Below are 24,189 nucleotides of genomic sequence, written 5' to 3'. Positions count from 1 at the left end.
TTTCCTGTAGCCGTTTATCCTTATCAGGGTCACAGGCTGATCCCAGCTGATGTGGTATATCCAGGACAGTCACCTGTTCATCACAGGGCTAACACATAGTGACAAACAAAAATTCATGCTCACATTCACACCTTAAAGTCACGTGTTCAAGGTCAAGGGTGTAAGATTTTAACAGAATGCTCATGTTGAACCACCATTTTTCAACAGTAGCCCAGTGCAGACAAACCAAACAATGATCTAGTTCTGGACTTTTGCTTGTTTTTCTGACATGTCTGGAAGGAGAAGGTGAGGGAGTTTTCATTTGGTTGCAATCTGCAACTTCACCTCAAGGTGGTACTAAATCCTACACACTAAACCTTTAACCTGCAGGTCTTTGGACTGTGGTAGAAAGTCAGATTACTCACGCAGACGCAAAAATATGCAAACTCCACAAAGAAAGGCCGGACCGGGAACTTTCTTACTGTGAGGAAACTGTGCCGCTCAGTAGTCACATCATTTACTTCAATAAAAGTACTAATACCACAATGTAAAAATACATTACAACCAGAAATGCAGCGATTTAATTTGAATTTAATTCCAGTTTAAAAACGTCACAGTTTACATAAAAGGCTCAGATACACTGAACGTTTCTGTCACTTACAATCAACAAAGTAGCGATGAGTTAAGAGTTGATCTTCCAGTGCAATGTAAACCAATAAAAGAGAAAAAAGGTGTAATCCCCTCAAGAGCATTTCACCAACCTAGGAGATGTTCTCAATGTCATTCATCCACTTTTTATTGAACTACAAAAAAGTTGATTGTATACATCCGTGGTGTTGTGTTGTGAAATAAATGAACACATTATAACTTTGAAACTCACACCGAACAGACTATAATCATACCACCAAAATACAAGCATTCAAAACCTTACTGTACTTAAGTATACACATATTAGTAACAGTATTTAGTTAAATCAAAAGTATTTTCAAAAATGACCCCTCTAGTGTTAAATTACACAACATCATTATATTGCATCAGCAGTAACAGTAGCAGTAGTAGTTTAGTCCAGTGGTTCCCAAAGTCAGGGTCGGTGCCCCTTCACTGGGTCACAAGATAAATCTGGGGTGTTGTAAGATGATAATGGGAAAGGCGAGAAGAAAAAAACAGTTCTGTTACATGAGTTTGTACTCATTTTTCTTTCCTCTAATCTTTAATAATTTCACCTCTTGAACCTCAAACTGTTATTTAAATGAAACCATGACAAGGAGCCACAACTACCCTTACAGAAAAACCACATGATTTTCACACGTCGACACACACACATTGAAAAGCAATTACCACATGTGGAAGTCACGGCACATGGGAATCGACATGGGCTTCACACCTTATACAATGTAAATGTTCCGAAAACCATGTTCCCATGTGCAAAGTATGTTTAACATATGCAAATCACATGTGATTTTGTACATGTGAAATTCATGTGGATTTTTAGTATGTGTAGACACTGTATGTATAAGTTGGGATACACTGGTTTAAGCTTAAACATTGCATTATAGTTTATCAGTTTATTATGATTTATATATAAAATATCAATCTGAGAATGAACCAGTAACTATAGCAATAAAAGTAAATAGAGTATAAGTAATATTTCATGGCAAAACCTTTATTTTATATGTAATATGGTATTTCCATGTCAATTATATGGCAAAACAGCATTTCTTTTGATGGAATATGTTTTTATTTATACAGTATAATAAGGAATGAAACTCCAACCTGAACGTGAAACAGTACTAATATCCTTTCACCACAATATTAAATTCATTTACTGTATTCATTATAGCAACCACAGCTGCCAGTTTAGTTTTTTTTACCGTAAAAACTGTGATAAAGTAACATCAAAATGGAAATACTCACTTAACATACAAGTACCTCAAAATTGTATTGTATTGTATGTCAGTACAGTAGTAACTTCCATGACAAAAAAAATAATATTTGCCCAATAATTGATTAAAGTCAGGTTAAAAAATGGTAGATTTGATTGTATTAACACAACATTAACATCTAAACTCTGTCGCTTCTGTTTTGGCTGCAGGATGAAGGATTTAATACAGAAAACACATTTGCTTGAATGAGGCTCTTTAAAATGAATCTGCTCCATGGCACAAAATGTCAGATGTGACACTAAATGGCCAGTTTCTCTGAAGCCTTGTGTAATTGCGCGTCTATTAATCAGGCTTCACATTTGTGCGACATTGCTCAGTAATCTGTAATCTTCTTCCTCCATTTGCTTTTGGTTTGGTTTTGTAAAATCACAACTGTCAGACACGTGATATATGACATTTCTCAGTTGTGCAGGTCAAGAAGTGTTTTATGGAACAGTTTTTCTATTGAAAGCCCTCACACGTTTTTGATGAGTCCTTACATGCTGTTCATTCTTGACAGGGACAGAAACCAGGAGCAGTGTATCATCCGAGTGCATCTCCTGCTTTCTGGGATGAATATATCAACTGTGAGCAGACAGTCCCTGACATTTAGTGATCTGCGATGATCACCATAAACCTTACATCATCAAATGTCAGACTCAAGTACTTGCCAGAGTTTGCAGCTGATCTGATGTACATCATGGTTCAAAGAACATAAATACTGCAGGCCCACTCCCAATGTTCACCATGAGCCTTAAAACACTGAACCCTCGCAGACTTTAATTAACATCAGCCGAGTGAGGGAAGGTCCAAGGGCTCAAAAGGCTTTAGCAGACTGTGAAATCACATTGTACCAGGGGCAGATTAAAGTAAAGTACATAGCTCATATTTCTGTGTTTACAGCTCATTTTATACACATTTATATTTTAAAAACTTTTTTCTAAATAATGTTTCCAGCCTGTCCACCACGATGTTGAGAGCTATGTTATGTTAAATAAACCGCTGAGGTTATTTGCATGGACCAAGCGGCAACCTCTGTGACTGTGAAGTGAAGCCAATGCAGAAGTGCCAAAAACTGCAGTTCCTCAAACAGCCACTTGAGGCTGGCTACAGAAAAAGTCAGTCTTCATAAGCCCCCATGTTAAAATGTCCAACTTTACAGGAGCAATAAACATGTTTACAGCCTGGTACAAATTAATTTCCCTGTTCATGACAACTGTACTGAGGGTGAATTTTTATATAACTCACCTGTTCAAATTATATTAAGGCTTAAAGTTATGCATAATTAACAGCATGGTCGCTTTGATTGGCAGGTAGGCACCGTTACAAGTGGATTGTTTGAACAACCGGGCTTTATTCAGCCCGCCTCAGCTCCACCCATGCTGTACGTCTTTGCCCATTTTTGGATTAGCCAGGAGGTGGCAGAAGCAGGACAAAAAGGCAGCCACACTCTGTGCTTCACAAAGGCTCTTTTAAAACCTGACCAATCATGGATACTGTGTCCATATTTTATACTGTCTATGGCAAGGATGAGCTACATGCTAGCAGGGATTTGGCTTAGGAACCGGAAGGGGGGCTGGTTCAAGTCCAGTATGGACCAGTGTATAGAAGGTGGACTGGTAGCTGGAGAGATGCCCTTGAGCAAGGTACCAAACCACCAACTGCTCCCAGGGTGCCATCAATGAAAGCATTGGAAAGCATTAGAGAGAGAGAGAGAGAGAGAGAGAGAGAGAGAGAGAGAGAGAGAGAGAGTAGGACATAGGGAGCATTTCATCCATTTCTGTGAAGAAAGACCTAAACACAACAGTCTTCACTCTCTGCTAAACAGCCTCATCCGGCATTAGAAAAGTATGCAGTTAAAACAAGCAATGGGCTCAGAGAACAATGAGAAGAAAACACTGAATTTGTCCCAAAAAAAAAGAAGCCTATTAATATCAGATTGTAGGGAATGAAAAAGTACGTCAAACGAATAAGAAAGAATTATATACAAGTTCATAAGAAATCACCCCTGATGCAATATTCACAGGAACTAATCTGTTAAAAATGCATCCAAATTGCTCGTTTGACACAAACATATTGCGTTCACTGTTTGGGATAATTGTACAATTTATCAGTTGTTAAGCTGTTCTGTTATGTAATATGAAATATAATATATTACGCAATGATAGAAAAAGAGTCCCTTAGGAAAAAAGGTTGGGAACCGTTTCTCTAGAAAGCACTTGGTCATGTTTTATAAACTGGAAGAGCATCCAAGAGGGGACTAACCAGGGATGTCAATAATTTTGAGAATATTAATGTGTAAGTGAAATTTGGACAACATGATGGCGCTGCATGAAAGGTCAGGGGATCACCACAGTCATGAGTATTTGTCTTGCAGTGACCTCGACCATCTGTAGCAGATTTCACGGCAGTTCATCTCATTGTTGTTCAGACATTTCACTCTGAACCACAAGTTCAGTTCAAGTCACACTAAAGTCAGATGGATTCATCCTCTGGGGACCATGAAAGCTGCACAGGAGTGTTGTGGAGTCCTGATACATACGCTTTGATTATGCACCGGACCGTCATCATCCATCACTGCGGCTGTCCATATATTCAGCATGTCCCTGCTTCTAGTATGTCAAGTCGCAAACACCACTTACTTACACTCTATGCATGTAATCCCACATGACCGATCATTCACTTCCTGCTTACATGCACTCCTCCGTGGCCACTCTTCAGGATACCTGTTTATGAGTGAGGGGAAGAGTTGTAAAAGACTGGAAATCCATATATACAGGCAGATACTGTGACACAGGTCACATCACCTCTTCGGCTGTTGCACTAAGGAGAACCAGATTTATTGAATTATTGAAATCAGACATGACGCAGACCAACTGTACTGAAAGTACCACAGCATAAAATATCGAAAACCATACAATACATGATGAGACAATGTGGCTGGTGGTGCATTCACACGATCTCACCAGCAGAGCCTCCAGTGACGCCTTGTGAAGACTGTGGCATGTGCAGCTGGCCCGCTGATGATTTCTTTTTTTTTGGTCATCAGTAATATTCTCTGCTGCATATTGTTTGCTGCTAGGTGGAATTAAGCTTTGTGTTGGTGCTGTTGGGCTGCTGTGGAGGAGGAGGATGGAGGAGGGATGGAGAGATGGAGGAAGGGGGGGCATTTTTTTGTGTGATATGGGCCATTGACTGTTTTTCCATAGCTCAGGAACAATAATGAGATTTTTTTTTCTTTTTTTCAGAATATCAGTGCCGCCATTCAGCGCACTGATTGTGTTTATGAAATTGTGCATACATCTCTCAATGCTGGAGCAGGGGAAGGAAAGCTATTTTCAAAACATTAGCAAATTGTTTTCTGTTATTGTGCAGAGATTGATAAGAGTATGTGTTGTCTAAACGCACACACACACTCAGTGGGGGGAAAAAACGCTTTAAAAAAAGCAAAGTATGGCTTGGAATTGCCTATTGCTCTTCCCATCCACAAAAAAACTACTTAAAAAAACATAAACTACATCACCTTTCTTTCATACTGCCATTAAGCTGTAACTACTGTTTATTCAATTGTTTCGTAGCACAGGTCTAGGTGTATTTCTGCTGCAGTTTATGCAGCTGCTGTCTATTATTTATGACTTAATTCATAGGTATATAACACACATTTAATGTATTTTATCTGTTATTATCAGATTTTCCTGATGAGATATAAAAATGACCTTGAGTTTGACCTTGCCTTTGAAATCTCTGGTGTATTTCTCAACAGATATCGTGTCAAATTACTCCAAATTTCACACGAATCGTCTTTTATCTGATAACGTATGACCGCGTTAACCGGCAGACATGCTTTTTGTTCCTGGTAGGTTACAGCTCCAGAGGCAGCACGGTAATGTTTGCATCATAACAACAACATAAGTAGCCTCATCTTTTGATCACAGCTGGATTACGCTGTGCTGTGATGTGGCTCTTTACCTGATATCGGACGGTGTCTCGCTTGATATTCTGGGGGCCCTTCACATGAAGAAAAATGTTTTAATTGTTTGAATTGAACATATTTTCTTTTTCAAGCAAGAATAATTTTGTTTTTTATAACAGCATACGGACAAAGTTTTTGTTTTAACATGATAAGTTGGTTTGAAACTTGAAAATTCGGCTCGGGTCAAAACAGGATGTTGTAGTTTATACTGGCTAAGATTGAAAATGTTTCATAGGACCCTTTTTCACAGCAGCCATTTTGACATGAAATAGTAGGGTAAACACAGGTTACATGATCAATTATACTAATTAAGGCTCCATTCCATTCAGGTCAAACAGGGTCAGGGTGCTGCTATGGTGCATGTCGGTTCACTGGAAAGGCTACGCTACCATAAATGGAACGGCACATTAATTAGCATCATTGGAAACACCTGTGCTGACCCTACTATGTATATATATATGTATATATTATATTATATATATAATATATATATATAGATATATATATATATATATATATATATATATATATATATATATATATATGTATGTGTGTGTGTGTGTGTGTGTGTGTATATATGTGTTGTGGTTTCTCAAATAACATTGCAAATAATACTGTCTGCAGAGTTATTTTTGGACTTTTTTGGCAGCCTGTTTTGGGGCAGAGCCACTGGCCATCAAATGAGCTGGTGACATGCTGCCTGGTAACAAAAGTGGTGTTTTTGGTATAATATCAGGAAACATAAATGTAAAAAAATATTATAAAAATGTAAGAAATTATCGCATTCAGACATGTTTATACCTTTTTGTGATAACCACCTTCAGTTTATAGATGATATGGATGATAAATACGAATATAAGTGACACAATTACATAGTGTAGTCCCTGCTGCTGCAATATAACTCACCACATTTTAACTTTAAAACAAACTTTGGCTCCACAGATGAATAACAACATCATCCCTTTCCTTTGGCTAATTAATTAACTGCACTTACTGGTGGAGGTCTGCGCCATTTAAATAAGAAGGTTAATGTTGAAAAGTAATCAGCACGAGGATGTTGTGTAACACTGGGAAACATTTTGACATAAGATGTCAGACTGTGTTAGTGACACACACTCTAGCTGTTCTACTGAACAATATTAAATTTAGCAGGCCTCTTGACCTGTTGCCAGTAAACAGTCCAACACCTACCTACATACACATTCATCACTCATTAATTTAATTGCTGTCATAATAGTTCTCCGTTGCACAGGGAGGACATGGACTGAAATCTCACTCTGTACTGGAGGTATATTTTTTCCAAACAACACACTACAGGCTTTAAAAGCTGAAGATTTGCAGCACCAAGCCAAGGATTCATTAATGCATTGGTAATGATCCCATCGACTCCCCAACCCATTTTGCATTTACTTGATATTTTTGCTCTGTCCTCCAGAAATAATTGACACTTTCGCCTGCTTCTACAGTGCAGTCTGTTGCTCACTAGTTTGCTCTAAGGCAGCTATTGATTCTGGAGCATCAGATCCATGAAGACAATAATGATGAACAATGAACAGACAGCTGCATCCTCTGTGATCTGGGCCAAAACTGATGGCCTTTGTAAGCATGTAATGCCTCATCTGGTGGATAATATGAGAGAAAAAGAGGGACACAATATGTGAATTTTCTGAGTCAGTTAGCGCGTGGCCTCCTCTGCTTTTTATGCTGTCGGCTACATACAGTCGAAATACTGAGGCGATAATTACTTGGATTTTAAATAAGAGTGCGAGTGCATGTGTCTTTTCTGAAAGAGTAAGAGCCTGCAAAGGTTTTAAAATTCCATTTCCATTCTGTTAAACTTGTATGTGATAAAATCAACCAAATATTATATAAATTGGGAAAACAACATGTCAACGGTCACCACATGGAACTTTTAGTTGCTAATTTTTAGACTCCAGCGTAATTTATATCTGGGCAATAATGAAACATATCAGACTAATAGGATTACATTGATCTCATTCTTTGGAGTTGTAAAACTCAAAGTAATCGCATTATAAAATAAAGTAATTCAAAATTATGTAGGCATTTAAAACCTAATTTTAATTTATTAATGTCATCTACAGCTAATGAATTGACTCTACAATCTATAAACAATCAATCTTAATTTCCTGGTTTTGTTTTCTTTTAGACTTTTAGATCCATCGGATTATGTTCCTGATTATAATTTAGGATTATCTCAAAGTGTTTATTTAGATTGACAGACTCAGTGAAAAGGTCACACGGGCTCTGGAACCATTTCTGAAACATAAAGTGAAGATAGAGGAAACTCCCACGCGACATGCTTCCATTTGTTTTTTTTTATCTCCACCTTCTCAAAAAACAAAACAACCCAGGGACCAGTTCCACATATGAAGCTGTCTGCGTTCTTGGCTGCAGACTATTTGCCATTCCCAGAAGGTCATTTGGTTAATGCACATTTGAGTTTTCATGGACTCTTAACTAGTTTTTAATCAGCAATTATTAGTGAATTGGAAGGCTGTGCAGGCGCATGACTCTCTGCCGGCGGGAGAGTGCCCATCAATGTCACGTCAATTTCCATGCCAAAGGCTACATTAGGCCTGCAGTCTGGGAGGAAACAGCCACCTGAGTGCCTCATCTCCCCATCCACAGCAGTCTTCCCATCAACTATTGACTCTATTACACAGCTCTGTCAAAAAAATTTTCCGCTTCAAAAGAGGAGCAACCATTACATGGCTGTGCAGGGAGATAATTTAGTGATGCACATAAAATTAAGTGCATATCCATTGAACATTGCTCATTATTACACTTGAATTCCTACAATGCCAGGCTTGTGTGAGGATCCTGGATGCTTCCCAACCTTTCATTCCATTCCCCTTTTTTCAAGGTATAAACTTGATTATTTAGGCTGATGTATTATATAAATAGCTGTCATTTTCATCTACATCTAACCTACCTGTAATTGGCAATTAAACATGCAGGCATCTCAGACTAGCTCTTAATTACTGTTAATAAATGCTGAGGGCCCTGAGGTGTCCTCGCAGGCTGAGGATGGGGGTTGTGAGTGTCCTGCTGCCCCACCATCACTTCATGAATATGCATGGCAGCCAGGTATTCTTCAGCTTCTCTCCCCCTTGCTTTTTCAGGCTGACGCACACGGATGTGGCAGCAGAGGAAGCGCCTCTTGAACCACCACGTCTTCATTACATCTCCACGGTGGGGCCGGAGCCGTTGTTACCGTGCTGCATCCTCACAGTGGCATTTTCTGCACACGGCGGCTTGTTTGTGTTTGCCAGGAGCTGTCACATTCAGCCTGTTAGCACTAGCCCATGGGAAATATACACAGAGCCGCTGGTATGAGGTGAGGCCATCAAACGAGCTGGTGACATGCTGCCTGACGCGCTCGTATTTGGTGAAATGTATGTATTTGTGTGTCGCTGGATGTATGCTGCCAGTCAAAAGTGGGTGGACAGTGTTTATGGTTAAATATCAAGTCATAAAAATGTAAAAAATGATGTGGTTTAAAGTGCAGTCAGACATGTTTATGACGTTGATATCTTTTTGTGGTAACTCCTCCTCAGTTTATAGGTGATATAGATGATAAAGATGAATATAGGTGATACAGTTTCATAGTGTAGGCCCTGCTACTCAAATATAACTCACAATATTTTAACTTTAAAACAAACTTTGGCTGCACAGATTAATAACATCATCCCCTTCTCTGCTGTGAGCTGACATTTAGCTCCCATAATGACTGCTGATTGTCTTGCAGTGTTCCACCAAAGACCTGAATCCTTGTATTTAAGGGCCGATAAGTGTCGAGCTGTCTGATCGTAATGGCACTTTTAATTAGCACTTAATTAAAAACAGGTGGACTGGAAAGGTCAACCAGTTAGGCCTGCAAGATAAAAAAAAAAATACAGACGAGAGTGAGCATCAACTGTTTGATGAATTTTTCTGCTAGTGATCAGGATCTGGACCAAACTGGTGCAGATCACAATTTAACCAAAAAACCATCTGCATCCAAACACATTCGACTGGCTGCAGATGTTTGTATGTTATGCATGCACATACCTTATAACCAGGCTCCACACTGGTCTGTCAGTGTTCAAAAGCAAGCTTCTGTAAAAGTGAGACAATAGTCCAGACTGCCAATCGGATCATCATCGCACCCATTACACAAACACAGAACACAAACATGGCTGCTGAGAGATCTAAACGTCTCGTGCCTCGGCTCTGAAAAACAGAGCCGGGCAACAACAGTATTGATCTCAGTCAGAGTTATAGATCACCTTGTCTGAATGAGTGATGAAGCTGTCAGACTGTTGGTCTCACCTGACAAGCGTGCCGCCTTAAAAAAAAAATCCTGATCCTTGAAAAACCCTACCAATGCAACAGGAATATTGTGTTTAACAGCACAAAAGATATTTGGGACCTGCTGAAGAATCATAATTATGATTCATCTGAGGCATAAAGTAGGCCAACATACTTGAGTCACTTCTGAGGAAACACAAGAGAGAAGTTATTGTTTATGTCATGAAGCAGGAATTATTCCAACATTTCCATTCTTCTTCATTCTTCTGGCTCTCCTCAGAAACATGACTCACAATCAGATTTTTTTTTTTTTTCCCTTTTGTTTCTGGCATCTAAAATGAAATTCTCCAGAACTAATCACAATGTGGCAAACACATGAAATGTTAACTCTCTCAGACTTTATGTGGCGGTTTCTCCACCGGTGCACAGCTCTCTAAAAAAAGGGGGGGGCCTGTCATGCAGCAGCCTGTTTGCTCATCTACTCATCACATCCTCAGCCGTTTAGACGCTGAGCCTCAGCTAATATTGATGCTCTCCATGTGACACAGCTGAATGAAAAAAAAATAAAGCACCGGTGGTGGTGGTGGATGCCCCGTGCTGAATCTTCTATCCCTGACGCTGCGAGAGACCACTGAGGGGCAGCAGAATTACACGCCAGCTCTTGTTTGTTCAACCACCCCCACCCCTGACTCTCTCTTTCAAAATGCATCTTAATGCTCAGACTCTATTAATCCTGCTGACTTATGAGTGACCTTAAAGGATCTCGGTGCAGATATGCTGAGTGTGTGGTCGAGTGAAAATGTGGAATGAAAAAAAACAACAACCACCTCCTGTTGTTTGTAATAAACAGAATATACACACAACAGTCTTGTGTCAGTATCCAGTTATGGGATGTCAGCAGATGCTAAACAGTATGGAGAGTGAATATAATGGTTCCCTACTATTATTAAATGTGATAAATATTAGATCAGATCTTTTTTTTTTTGTTCCATCTTTAGCAAATATATATTTAAATTAAAAAAAAAATACAATGAAACAGTGAAAACAAGTAATATAACAATTCAGTTTATTTTATTTATTTTCCAGACAGACACATCAATTTCTGGACCACAGTAGAGGATGGAAACCTTTCACAGACATTTTTTGTCAATATTATTATTTGAAAATACAAATATAAAATTAGACTTTCCACATTTGATATGTGAGAGACCCCCATCCATTTTTATTATTATTATTATTATTATTTATTATTTTTTTTAGTATATTTTACAACAGGGCTTAAGCAAGCCATATGATAACCTGAAAGATGCTTTCAGATGTCAGTCAAGTCTGTCTGTCTCTCGCCATAAAAAGTCGGTTAACATAAAAAAAAGGGGCAAGTGTTAGGAATGGGCAGACAGCAGTGAAGAGAGCTCTGTGCTCAGCCTGCAGAAACATGGAAGCACAGCAGAGCCTCGCACTGCCGTCCATGCGGTCTGGAGAGCTCCCAGGCTCCCCTCTTAGGCCATGCGGTCTGCTCCAAACTCGACAACACACCAGGGGTGAACTCTCGTGTTGGTGAACTTAAGCTTAATAATGACGGCTCGACTACGTGAACCTGTGGTGTGAGCTGCGTGAAGGGATATTCTGTATACAGCTGAGGTCTCCAGTCTAACATCAGTTTGAATGGGTGAAACTTGCAAGTATATATTCATCTATAAACATATATACTGCAAACTGTGTGTGTGTATTTAATCATGAGCATGGGTGAGATGGCGATGGTTTGGACTTGAAAGGGGAAATTCACCCGAAAACACGACACTACAGTTAAACTTGTGCCATTTCTGTCACCTTAAAGAGTTCAGTCGAGATTTGTGAACATGAAGCGATCTTTGTTATATCCTGAAACGAGAGCCGAGGCTATAAATGGTGCTGTTTACTGTGAGTCACTTTGTGGACCGGGAGACTAACTTTGTGGTCACTGTGACAGTATCCAGTATCTCTCAGAGATAAGGGCACATTGTCTGGTTTAAAACCATTAGCACCACTATGAATAAGCCTCTTTTGGGTATAAACGCTCAAGAACGGTCAATGAGCCTTAAAAGTCAGTCTAATTAATTGGAAATGGAGCAGAGGCCTGAAAACAGTCCTTGTGTGATGTCTCAGCTTCTGGGAGACAGTTGTTCATATTCATAAAACAAGATTTGAATCCCAGACGACAGAAATCTCAGAAGTGCGTGTGGTTTCAGGGTGGGATTTTTCCCCCAGAGCGGATGGGATAAATTGTTTGGCCATTGCCTAGCACTTGCCTCAAGATTCAAGTTTAAATGGATACGGTAGTACACTACAAATGTCAACACCTTCCAGGTTGACTTTTTTTCTTTTTTGATTATTTTTTTTTTTCTTAAACCAAGACCCCCTCCCCTCTCCCCAAAATGGATAAGCTAGTCTACTAAGATGTGTAACATTCATCAGCTGTAAACTGCTGTCAGTTTGAGATAAAATGAAATTACAGCAACAGAGCCATGCTACCTTAAAGTCCAAGCTACAGGATCACAAAACAATGGAAGAGTCAATTCTTATTATTGGGTAATCAAAAATGAGCCATTTCAACTTGTTATTTTTCAGTTTAATTATAATCCAAGAGCGACCGGGTGCTGCAACAGTGAAACAAAGCAATAGATTTTCTACTTGTTGCACTGTTGTTGTTTTTTTATTTCAGATCAGACGGCAGCAAAATTGGAAATAAACTGCAGCCCCCTAATGAGCTTCTTGTATCGGTTTGTAGGTGGTTTGACTCATAGTTTATTATTTCATAAAATATTTAGATAAATTCAAGAGACGACGCTGCAAATGAACCGGGGGGGGAACACTTTCTTTTATCATGTCAGAATAAAACTTAACTAGCACACGTAAGTTGGTACACTTTTTAACATTAAAATGTGCAAATGAGGTGAACATAAGCATTAATACTTGTGATTTTTCACATAAATTACTTTTAGTTTTCTTATAGTTTTGGGGAAAAAACAGATTTTTCCAATTCATCCAGTCATTTTACAATAAACACATGGACATTTTAGGATTTCTATTCAATAATTCCACATTTTGCCTAGTTTCAAACAATACAACGTCCTCTATACTTGCTTTTCATTCATTGGAATAATTTATCAATTAGCGTCAAGCTGCCATTACTGTACATACTGTATGTGTTTTGACAGTCTATACTGGACGTGAAGAACGACAGGACTCTAATGTTATTTATTAACGTGACAGTATTCAATTTAAGACTGCATGAGGTAAAATAACTGATATAAAACCTAAATTATGTTTTATTGAAATTATACTCAATCTGTGGCTGGAGTGTGAACACAGCTTGAGCTCCTAAATTGAATTGGCTTGTTTATAATAAGTTTGTTTTTTTTGCTTGAAACACAGCTGCCTGTGTAAATCCGACAGGTTTGAATTGTGGACATGCTTTGACATGGTAATTTGAGCATTTAAATTCAAGTTTTTAATATAATCTTTTCTGCTCTCATTTAGCTTAGCAATGAAACACAGCTTTTGGGGGGGAAGAGCTGGTCCAATGTCGGCGCATGAATTTAACCATCTAATAATCAGCTTTGATACACAAATCATCCTTTAACACCTGCTAATATTCCTCTGGAGCCAGAGGTTTTCTGTTTAATTTCTACAGTAATGCCTCTATAATGTCAATGCATGTGATCAACACTGGTAACGGTTTAAAAGAAAAACTAGTTCCCAGAATCTAAGATTATTAGAATTATTGATAAAAGTTTTGAGTGATCGAACACAGTATTTTCTAAAAAATATCTGTGCCAGAGGCACCAGGGAAGTGTACAAACATTAACAGGTTCTTTTAACAGCACTATGACTGATATTATGACTATTGTGGTAATCATTGGTATGTCTTAAAAAAATATGAAATATATTTTTACATAAAATCTTTGTCCATGATTATAGCTTGTGTCCCCTCTTAAAAAATAATCCAAAAACGAACAAAAAATAAGTTTTGCATATCTAGCATTAGCATTTAAGGTAGTATGGCACACCCCTTTTAAAACATTCAAGGGTGGGGATCCAAATAATGCCTTGTGAACAATTCCATCTTTACAGCAACTGTTTCTCTATTGTTCATCCATGAGAGCTTTGGTTAGCTGAAACCATGTGAGAGTGGCAAAAACCAAAAAAAAAAAAAAAGAAAGAAAAAAAAAGAGTCAAACATACAGGGAATAAATTACAATGAACCTCTATCAAAATAATTGTCTGCAAATCTCAGAATAACATGATCATTTAGAGAAAGGTCTACCTTGACTGGTCCTAAATCCACTATTCACTACAAGTATTATATTAATGAGTCCTATATAACATCTACTTTGTAATTACAGGAGATAGAAAAAGAGCGCGAGAGGGAGAGGGATAAATATGAGAGAAAGGAGAGGTAGAGCAAGGGAGAACAACAAAGACCACTACACTGGTATCAAAGACAGCACTCTGTTTACAAGTTAACTGTGATTTCTTTACACACTAATGAAATACATGAATGATCAACAAAAGAAGTAGGATCTCTGAGGATGGGGAATGGAAAGAGAGAAAGCAATGGATGCACAGTACATTTTAATAGTATATTACAATTATTAATATATAAACCACAAAGTATCAATAAAACTCTGATTAAACTTGAAATCAGCAAAGAAGCATCTTTCTTTTTTTTTATAGTTTTGTATTTCTTATTTTTTCTTTTACATTTGAACATTACAAGGGTTTTTTTTTCTTTATTCTTTAAATTATTACTTGATCACACCTCCATATCATTTACTTTAGAAGTATCCAGCATATTTCTTTACCTGGTTGTTTCGAAATCAAAGAAATGAGACAAGAAGTGGGTAAAATGAAATAAACAAAACAACAACAAAATACACCTGCAGCAGGTAAAGTATTATCAGAATACACACCATTCATTCCATCAGTGACTTTAAAAACTGGACTGCACTCTGGAGCATATTATTATTAAATGTTTGTCATGAGTAAAATCATTAACCACACATACTGTGTAAAACCTGGTGCAGCGACAGATAAGTGAATAATTCAGTGTCATCTTTTGACCCTGTATAAATATCTTTAGATGAGACATGGGTCTAATATATAAAGAAATCCAAGTGTACACTGCAACATATCAGTCACTATTTCCCAAGCTGTTAACTCACCTCAAAACTCTGAAGTGTTTGTCTAGTCGAGAATACATTAACCCCAACATCCTTCATACTATCCCAAAGCACAGGGCCGTTTTTTTTTTTTTTTTTTTAAAAAGCCAACATATACATGTGCAAATAGGAAAAAAATGGCCTGTACTTTACTACTCACAGTGCAATGATTACTCGCTTTATTACCTTTCAGTGTTTTTCAGTTATTTTGCCACTAGAATAAATTAAACCTGCCAATGATTCCACAATAGAACTCACAAAGGCTGAGGTATGGTATCAAAATGTTTACTTTCCTAATTCATTCAAAAAAGAACTGATTCAGAAGAACAAGCATTACATTATTAAAGGCTCTAGCACAGAGCCCAGATATTGTGTTCCAAAAATGAATCAGGAACAAGCAGGATGAAACAAACAATAACATACAACTAACAAGTTCCTCTCAAGAGTATAAAAGTGTCAGGATGCACAGAGCACTGTAAAATGCCTGGTTCAAGTTCTAATCTTCACATCTAAGTACAGTGTGCTTTGGATTAAATCATCTTTTTTTTTTCTCTCTCTCTTTGAAATGATACTGATATCTTAACAGTTAGACAAAAAAAGATACCAATCAGGCTCTTTTTTTTTTATTGTTATTATTATTATTTCTTAAAACTGTGTTGACTTAACTCACCGTTTGTAAATTTGCTGGTATGACACTTTGTAAAATTATTCAGCTTCAGTATTTACAGAGCAAGTGTGTTCTGTTTGTCTCTGGGGTCATTATACCGTCTTCCAGCAGAAAAACGTATAATAATAACTGTTTACAGCTTTTTTCTTCTATTCACACGCTATAACATGTTCTTTTGACACACCATCACAAAAATATGCTATTCTCTCACTGAGTTGGTTATATGCAGTGACTGGAATAATATGTACAGCTACATTTCTTTTTCTCAAGTTTGAATTCACAATGTAGTTATATGAAATTTGTTATAGCATATATATATATTTCTAAACAACAAAAACAACACTTATAAAAAAGGACCATAAAAATATTGGAGTCCTCTTTGTATTGCCCAAAAATAGGTAATTATGGTTAACAATGAGACATCACAAGAAATAAAACAGCTACTAAGATTTATTACTTAGATACCCTCTTTAAATTTTCCTTAAAATTTATTATTTTTTTTCTCTGTCTCTCCACACTGAGCTTCTTTTTTTGCGGAAAGACTGGAACATCCAATCGTTTCTCCTTTACACTAACCGATACAAAGATGAAGACATGACTTGCAGATATTCTTGGCTATGACCCCCGTACTTCAAAAAAACGAAAAAATCCATTTACACAAATATACTGGAAGATAAAATAAAATGACACAAAACTCAAGGTTAAAACGAAAATGACTTCCTAAAAACCTAAATCGAAACGAAAAAGCTAAACAGAGGAAGGAAATAGGTGAATGAAATCGACGTGAAACATCATACCAAACCAGGTTGTAAAGTTATAGGAGGTTTGGATTATAGTACAGCAGTTGTTATTTTTCTGAGATGACTAACGTTTTCTTTTCTTCTTCATATGGTTCCGACTTTCGTTCTTTTTGCCTTGGTGATGCTGTAGTGCTTGAAGTTGGATAGCATCACCTGCACACAAAGCCAATTAGAAACTTCGTCCTGTCTTTCCTGGGCCACCAGATATACTCTGCTGGGCGATAAAGAAAGAAAAAAGGACAACAACAACATTAGAAACCGTAAGAATACTGCACTCAAAGTGACATTTAATGACAGATATCTGTAGACATTACTGTGATTTAACAAATAAAATACGTTGGACCATTTATGGAGGCACAATCGCATTAAATAAAAGTGACAACAATGATTTTTTAAACACATTTTTAAGGTCAAGTGTGTCAGATTTAGGGGCTCTGTTTACAGAATATGACAGAAATGTAACATAATATGAATAACTATAATTTAATTTTGTATAATCGCCTGAAAATAGTAACTGTTACCTTAAAATTTGCCTTTTATATCTAATATCTATATCTATATCTAATTTTATATCTGTCTTTTAAACCCTTTAGTAAAGGGTGAAACAAGGGAGTTGCAATCAGCAGGTACACTGCTAGATGCCACTAAATCCTCTGCACTGGACCTTTAAAAAAATAAAAAATCTATACTTAATAACTTTGCAATCATGTTCATGCATGTGCCGCTACTGGTGAGTATCGATTTCTTAGCTGCTAATAACCCATTAAAAAAAGCAGTTTGTGCACAAATGAATTCAACACACATCACACAACATATCTACAAAACAGAAAGTAGCTGGAAGCAGGCGAGAAGCTCAAGGCATTTAGATACTTCTTATACTGTACATATGAGGGACAATGTTAGCGATAGAGATGACAGAATAAACATGATGAAACTGAAATATTTGGTTCCTCGTAGGCTGTTTGGGCATTTTTTAAAGATTCTTCGATTTGTTAAAAAGATTTGGATTTAAGATTTCTTCTAGTCACAGCGGCAAAGAAGTGTGATGAGAGATCTGTCCTTTATAATCAAAAACATAAACTATTAAGTGGCATACTCTAAAATATGTGGAAGACTGTGGAAACATTTCAAAATGTTAATCAGATAGAAGAAAGAATTCAAAACTGGTAGTATCTGTGTGTGTGTGACATCCCTACAGACTGATTATCGTCGAATTTGTTCGATCTTTTTTTGTTCAAGACGTCACACGGAAGGATCACCTCGCCGAATTTGTGAACACATGAACCCGTCGTCACACTCACACTTTACTACCAGCTCTGTCATTTCGAGGGAGGTGAATCAAAAACAAACGAAATAATGTGATGAACATATATCAGAGAGAGAGAGAGAGAGAGAGAGAGAGAGAAGACTGATAGAAATAGCACAGTAAATAAAATGCAATACCTCTGATGAGATGGCAACCGGCCACCTGTTCAATGGTATCCATTTGTAAAAGCTGTCGCAATCAACGGGCCCTAAAAGTGTACAGTTAGTGCTTTTGTCAGTATGCATTTCAAGGAGAGAAAAAGTGAGTATCATATCAACTTTCTTTCCAGATGGCATGGTTGTGAACTTTTTTGATTCAGTTTGATCATGTTCAGTAGCAGAGCAGGACACATGTATTATATCACAGGCTGGTTGTCTCGTGAGAGAGAAATCATGTTAAAAAGAGTTAGATATACTATGTAAAGTGAATGATCTCATACTGTGTTAAATAATTCAAGATACAATAACTTCAAACATTTTATTTTCTACATCAACATACAGACGGGTGACAAATTAAAGGAAAAACCTGAAGTGACAAATGAGATGCATCCACACAGGTCCACTGCATCGTATAGTTCAACAATTAGCCAAACCAATCATGCTCTGTAGCATGTAGAAAAAAGTGATATCTGCATTTAGATGTATGGGAAAGACTAAACAGGGTCAGGAATTGTGGTTTAAAGTGCACACTGAATGATCAGTCCGTTGACACACATCACATAGGGAGGATATTATAGTCGGGCTGTAGTGCATGAATCATTCATTACAAAGATGAATGCACATTAGTCTAGTGGTGTAAAAGCCATCAGTACTTCTCTACAGATATGTGGAGAAAAGTGATCTGGTCACCATATTCTCCACGAGTGGACAAGTACATGTGTGGTGTCCGCCAAGATAATGGTACAGGCCTGAATGCTGAACGAGAGGAGGCTCTGTTACACCAACCAACCAACCAACCAACCAACCAACCAACCAACCAACCAACCATCCATCTATCCATCTGTCCGTCCGTCCGTCCGTCCCTCGGCAGATGACCGTCAACTAATCAGCTCAAGGTTTTTTGTGTGTTAAAAGGAAGTTTTTCCTTGTCACTGTCACCAAGCGCTTGCTTATGGTGGGAATTCTTGGGTCTCTTGGGTAAATAATAATATAAAGAGCACCTGCTCTATGTGGAAAAGTGTCATCAGATAACTTCTGTATGATTAAAACTGGACTGAAGTGAATAAATACAATGTTGTTTTGAATGATCACCGTTAATCCTATGATGAAACATCTCAAACATCTTGATCCTGATGGGAATGGTCCCCCATCCATAGGTCACTGAATGGTTTGAGGGGTATGAACATGGTTTAAATCATGTCCTATAATCTTTATAGTCAACAGATCTCAACCCAACTGAACAGCTATGGGAGAATTTGGACCGACAGCACTGTTCACCAGTATTATCAAAACACCAAATGTGGATATGTCTTTTGGAAAGAATGGTGTTCATCCCTCCAGTAGAGCTCAGAGACTTGTAGAATCAGTGCCAAGATGCACTGAAGCTGTCTTTGTGGCCTTACTAGGATACAATGTTGGTTTTTCCATTCATTTTTCACCAGTCTGTAGTTCGCAGGTTACAATAACACGTGAGGGAGATAATAACCACGCACACGCGCAAACAATCCCTGCTCATGCCGACATACACAAACAATTTTATCTGAAAGCATGCAGAGAATAGGATCATAAACACCCCTCAGTAGGATCAGCGTGTTTTTGATACTGAATGGTTTTTATTATGTAGCTCAGTTATCAGGATACTGTGAATATTGCTGCTGACAGGTCTTGAAGAAATCCTTGAATTCACACACAACAGTGAAAAGAGAAGCACTTTCAACAGCGATTATCTGTCTTTATCACTTCAATCAGCTAATTGCACTCTAATTGTCTTGCATTAAAGAAAAAAAAATAGTTAAGTTCATTACTGCTTCTTCACAGTGGCTGTTTTGATATTGGCTAAAGGGATTAATAAAATCACTGGAGCGTTAAGACCGAAGGGACAAATCAGTGACTCTGAAGTCATCCACGAGGTTGTGACACATGATGATCTTACGTACGTTTAGTTCCAACAGCATCCACGCCGAAAAAAAAAGAAATATAAAAGACATTTTAGTTCTGAATCATTTCCTATTTTAATGTTCTGAATAGAGAGATCATCTCGCCGAGAGCAGAAAGTCACAGGGCTGCTGCATCACCTCTCTGCTTTATTGCACTCGGTTTGATTCACCGGGTAATTCTGAAGTGGTGATTTAGTGCGCGGCATCGCAAGCGCAATTTTATATTCTGTAAGGGAATCAAAACACCTTGCCTGGATTATACGGGTAAAATACAGTATATCCTTCACTGATCTGCTTTATAAATTAGCCCCAATAAAACGTTTTTAAGGTGAATGTGATGAAACGTTTCTATTCAGGTCAGGATTTATAGCATTTGTTGCATTGAAAGACTTGTTTTTTTTTATATTCTCTAACTCTAACGCACTAAACTGTTAGTTACAAAGTGTTGCAACAAATAGAAAATAATGGAAACAAATCGCCTCATTTCCATCTGTAAACTATCTGTTGGTAAATCTGCTTTGAAAACGAGCCAGCCTGGTCTTTCATAACAAATATTTTGCTTCCTACACTGAGACCAACAGATTATGGCAGATAGCCAGTGGACCTAAAACAATTAATAAGAGAGGCTTTGCTTAGGAAGCAAAAAGCCAATAAGATGCATTTTTTTCTGTTAAGCTCCGTTTTTGTTTGGATATCATAAATCAATTACACATACTTACTAACATTAAAATGAGCTATTTGCACATTTGCTCGCAGTGACACTACCCCATACTGACAACATTACTGCCTGTACAAGTCCCACATTAACTTCATTCATGCTAAGCCGTTACACTTAGTCCTAATGATTCAGTTTACTGCACAAAGTGATAAATTTCCAGGAGAGAGATACACAAAGTATTGTACCATGACCATACGGAATGATAAACATGCCTTAAACTCAATTTAACAAAACAAGAATACCACAAACACCCCGAATGAATCTTCCCTGCACTTTCTGCTTCTTGTATTATATTCAAATTAATGATGTGGACTATAAAGTTTGAAAAGAATGTCTTCACCCTGTAGTCTTTCGGTGTTCGCTTGCAGTACTAATGGGCTTGTTGTTATTCCACCTCAGTTAAGCCGTGCATTAATTAGCTTCTTTCAGAAAGCAGGTGTTATTTTCATAACCTATACTGTGTCACTCAGTTCAGTCATGTACAAACAGTACAAACATGCCCCAACAAGCCTGGCAGTGAGTCTCAGCCCTGTTGCACCTTGCTAGGGGCCATAAAATTCAACATTTTGAGATTAATTATTCAGTGAGGTCCAAGGTATGAATAACACACACACATGCTAAGTAAACAAATAGCTGTTTCAGATGTCTTTTAGGGAGTTTGAACTCTGGCCCTTTGTTGACAATAACGTCCTAAACATTTGAATGTCTGGTTCATGCACTATTCCTGACTTTTTAATGCTAAACAAGGTAATATACTTTATATTTCATGGTTGAAGTTAGTCCTTTTACTGGCTTTAAGATGATCTCTCCAAGACTTGGGGTTACAATAAGAAGAGCCTATTTTGTAAATTTTATTGCCCAATTTTTATGTAGCACCGCTATCTTGCCCGTCTTTGTCTTCATTGTCAAGAACACTGTGTTTGAGGCATTTTCGTAGCAGCTTCTTTTTTGATCACAGTCAAAGCAAGAGGCAGGATTACGAACAGGTTGCTGCTCGTCACCTAAACTGACACACAGCCCGAGACAGACGTCTGAGCACATTGCCAGGCAGTAAACATAGACAGACTGAGAACCCCTCTTTGTTACCGTCACCTCTACTAGCCCTGCTAATCTTACACTTATGAGTTGACATGGCAACTGGCAGCTAACTGATCAGCAAGAGGGAAAAAGTGCCACAGCACCTGGCTCAGCAACAACACCTGGACAAGGACATTGGGAGAGGCAAAACCTGCTTGGAAGCATTGTCCTAGTGACGGAGCAAACTCAAGCTCTGGGACAGATGGGTTTCTAAAAATAAAGGAAATTTGTTCTGGGAAGGTGACACAGAGTCTGAAGTGAGGTGATTTGTGCAACAGCTAAGGGGAATAAACATTTGCATTTGACACAGATAACTTTCAGAGGTAAGACCCTGATGTACAAAATGCTTATGGGACCTCTGACCTCGGTAAAAGTAGAGACCTCTGCAGAGAAATGATCCAACTCTAACACTTTGTACTGATCTAGAACCAGGGGGCGGTTCTTTTGATTCATTTCAGTGGATGACTATAATGTCCTTTAATTAGTAAGCTCCGCTCTCTCTGAATTGCTGTACAGAACATCACAATCACAGGCGCTGTGCACTGGCTTAGTGTCTAATTTTAGCGGTGCTATTATGACGCAAAAGAGGCAACTGAGCTCAGAGTGCGGTCAGACATGACACAGAGTCTACATTTTGAGTACTCACTGTGATGCTGGGGCCAAACCCAGAGCCAGGCTGAGGGCTAGCAGCACTGATGTAGTTGCCCACAGCCGAATCCTGGCTGCTGGGTCCGTACAGGTCAGCCACAGGCCCTGGACTGTTAGCACCAGGGAAACCTCCGGGCCTTGACGGGTTGGTGCCTGCATACAAACACAGCGGGGAGCAGAGCAGCTCAGAAACACCCAACAATGATCAGGTCCACTCTTACTTGCTATTACTTACTCAAAGGGGGACACGTTTGAATCAAAAGAACACATTACTGGATTCATACGTTTGTCTCGAAGGACTTGCTTATAGGTCGTATTACAGGTTACGGATGCTTACAGCTTATTAAAAAACTACATGTTCAATTTCATTTGATATTAACTGACAAAATGTTGCAGGATTTAGATTGAAAAGACCAAAATGAAGAGTGAATCCAGTATGATATTCTAAATATAGTCTACATGCTGTGTGTATTATGCATAGGAGTAACATTCACTTTGTATAATCATGCACAACACAAAACAAGCACATTTCTAGAAATACTTCCACCATGCTAATAAACTAGTAAGGTTGCAGTGTAAATGTTGCCATGCATAATGTGAAGGAGTACTTGTAAAACAACATCGGCTGTTGAATAAGAAGAGCAACACAGGATTATTATAGAGTTCACTTGAGCAGTTTGCACCCAGACATTTGAGATACTTTACGCTCTCCTATATATGACCTGATGATTCAGAGATGCCGGCAAGAACCAACTTAAAATGTTGTCGATACTTTCGGCTGTGTGTCGCAGCTTTTTCCTTCTTCTGGAGTAACTTCAGGCATAAAACAAAATAGGTATATGTGAGACTAGAGAAGGAGGCATAAAGGGGAAATATAAAAGCTTGACCCGAGTTCATGTGCAGGTCCAAACTCAGGGGGGGGATAAAAAAGAAATACTGTACATGACTTACCACCTTTACCCTGTGAGTAAGAGCGACTCAGACTAATAAAATGTCTTTTGAAAATCCAGATGCCTGCTAAAGGCCAATAACACTGGCAATACACGACAAAAAAAAAAAAACAGTTGAGGAGAAAGAAATATGCAGTGATCTCTTAACAGCAATCTCCTCTGCTGTCAGCCTCACATAACCCTCTGTCTCACCCTTATTCAAAGACAGACTGTGAAAAAAAAAAAAAAAAAAAAAAAGCACAACTGCATTAAAAAGAAAAATCTTCCCGAGCGGAGAAAATGCTCCATCTTGTGTATATATGAGCTCACAAACCCTATGACACCTGAGAGGAAGCCTTTGTAATCCATGTTAAAGAAATATCGAGTGTAACTGCGATACATCCGACGCGTTGCTGCAGACACGCACACAGTATACAAACTGTATCATTGTCACCACTTGTCACTCTCAAAGCTATATTAGACATGTTAGGTCCATTAGAAGCACCTGAGTACATACTCTAGATATCTGTGTATAGCACTCTCGGAAAAAAAAAAAAAATGAA

General features: G+C 38.1%; 1 protein-coding gene across 7 annotated transcripts in view; it reads right to left on the bottom strand.

Moving 5' to 3' along the window:
• Nucleotides 1–11,239: 11,239 nt before the first annotated feature.
• LOC104934384 (RNA-binding protein Musashi homolog 2) overlaps nt 11,240–24,189 on the bottom strand; it is a 235,498-nt gene continuing 222,548 nt past the window's right edge. For 5 of the 7 annotated variants that reach the window (XM_010750052.3, XM_010750036.3, XM_019268791.2 and 2 more), the window contains 3 exons: nt 22,696–22,850; nt 18,297–18,367; nt 11,240–17,064 (listed from right to left, as the gene is read on the bottom strand). In XM_010750052.3, the coding sequence (XP_010748354.1) occupies nt 18,326–18,367; nt 22,696–22,850 (197 nt within the window). In that variant the 3' untranslated portion in view covers nt 11,240–17,064; nt 18,297–18,325. Of the gene's footprint in view, nt 17,068–18,296; nt 18,368–22,695; nt 22,851–24,189 lie in introns of all 7 variants that reach the window. The other 2 variants (XM_019268784.2, XM_019268787.2) reach the window with 2 other exon arrangements.

The sequence above is a fragment of the Larimichthys crocea genome, chromosome XXII (genome assembly GCF_000972845.2).
Source record: "Larimichthys crocea isolate SSNF chromosome XXII, L_crocea_2.0, whole genome shotgun sequence".
NCBI classification, from domain to species: Eukaryota; Metazoa; Chordata; class Actinopteri; family Sciaenidae; genus Larimichthys; species Larimichthys crocea.
This window is presented reverse-complemented; position numbering and strand designations above follow the sequence as displayed.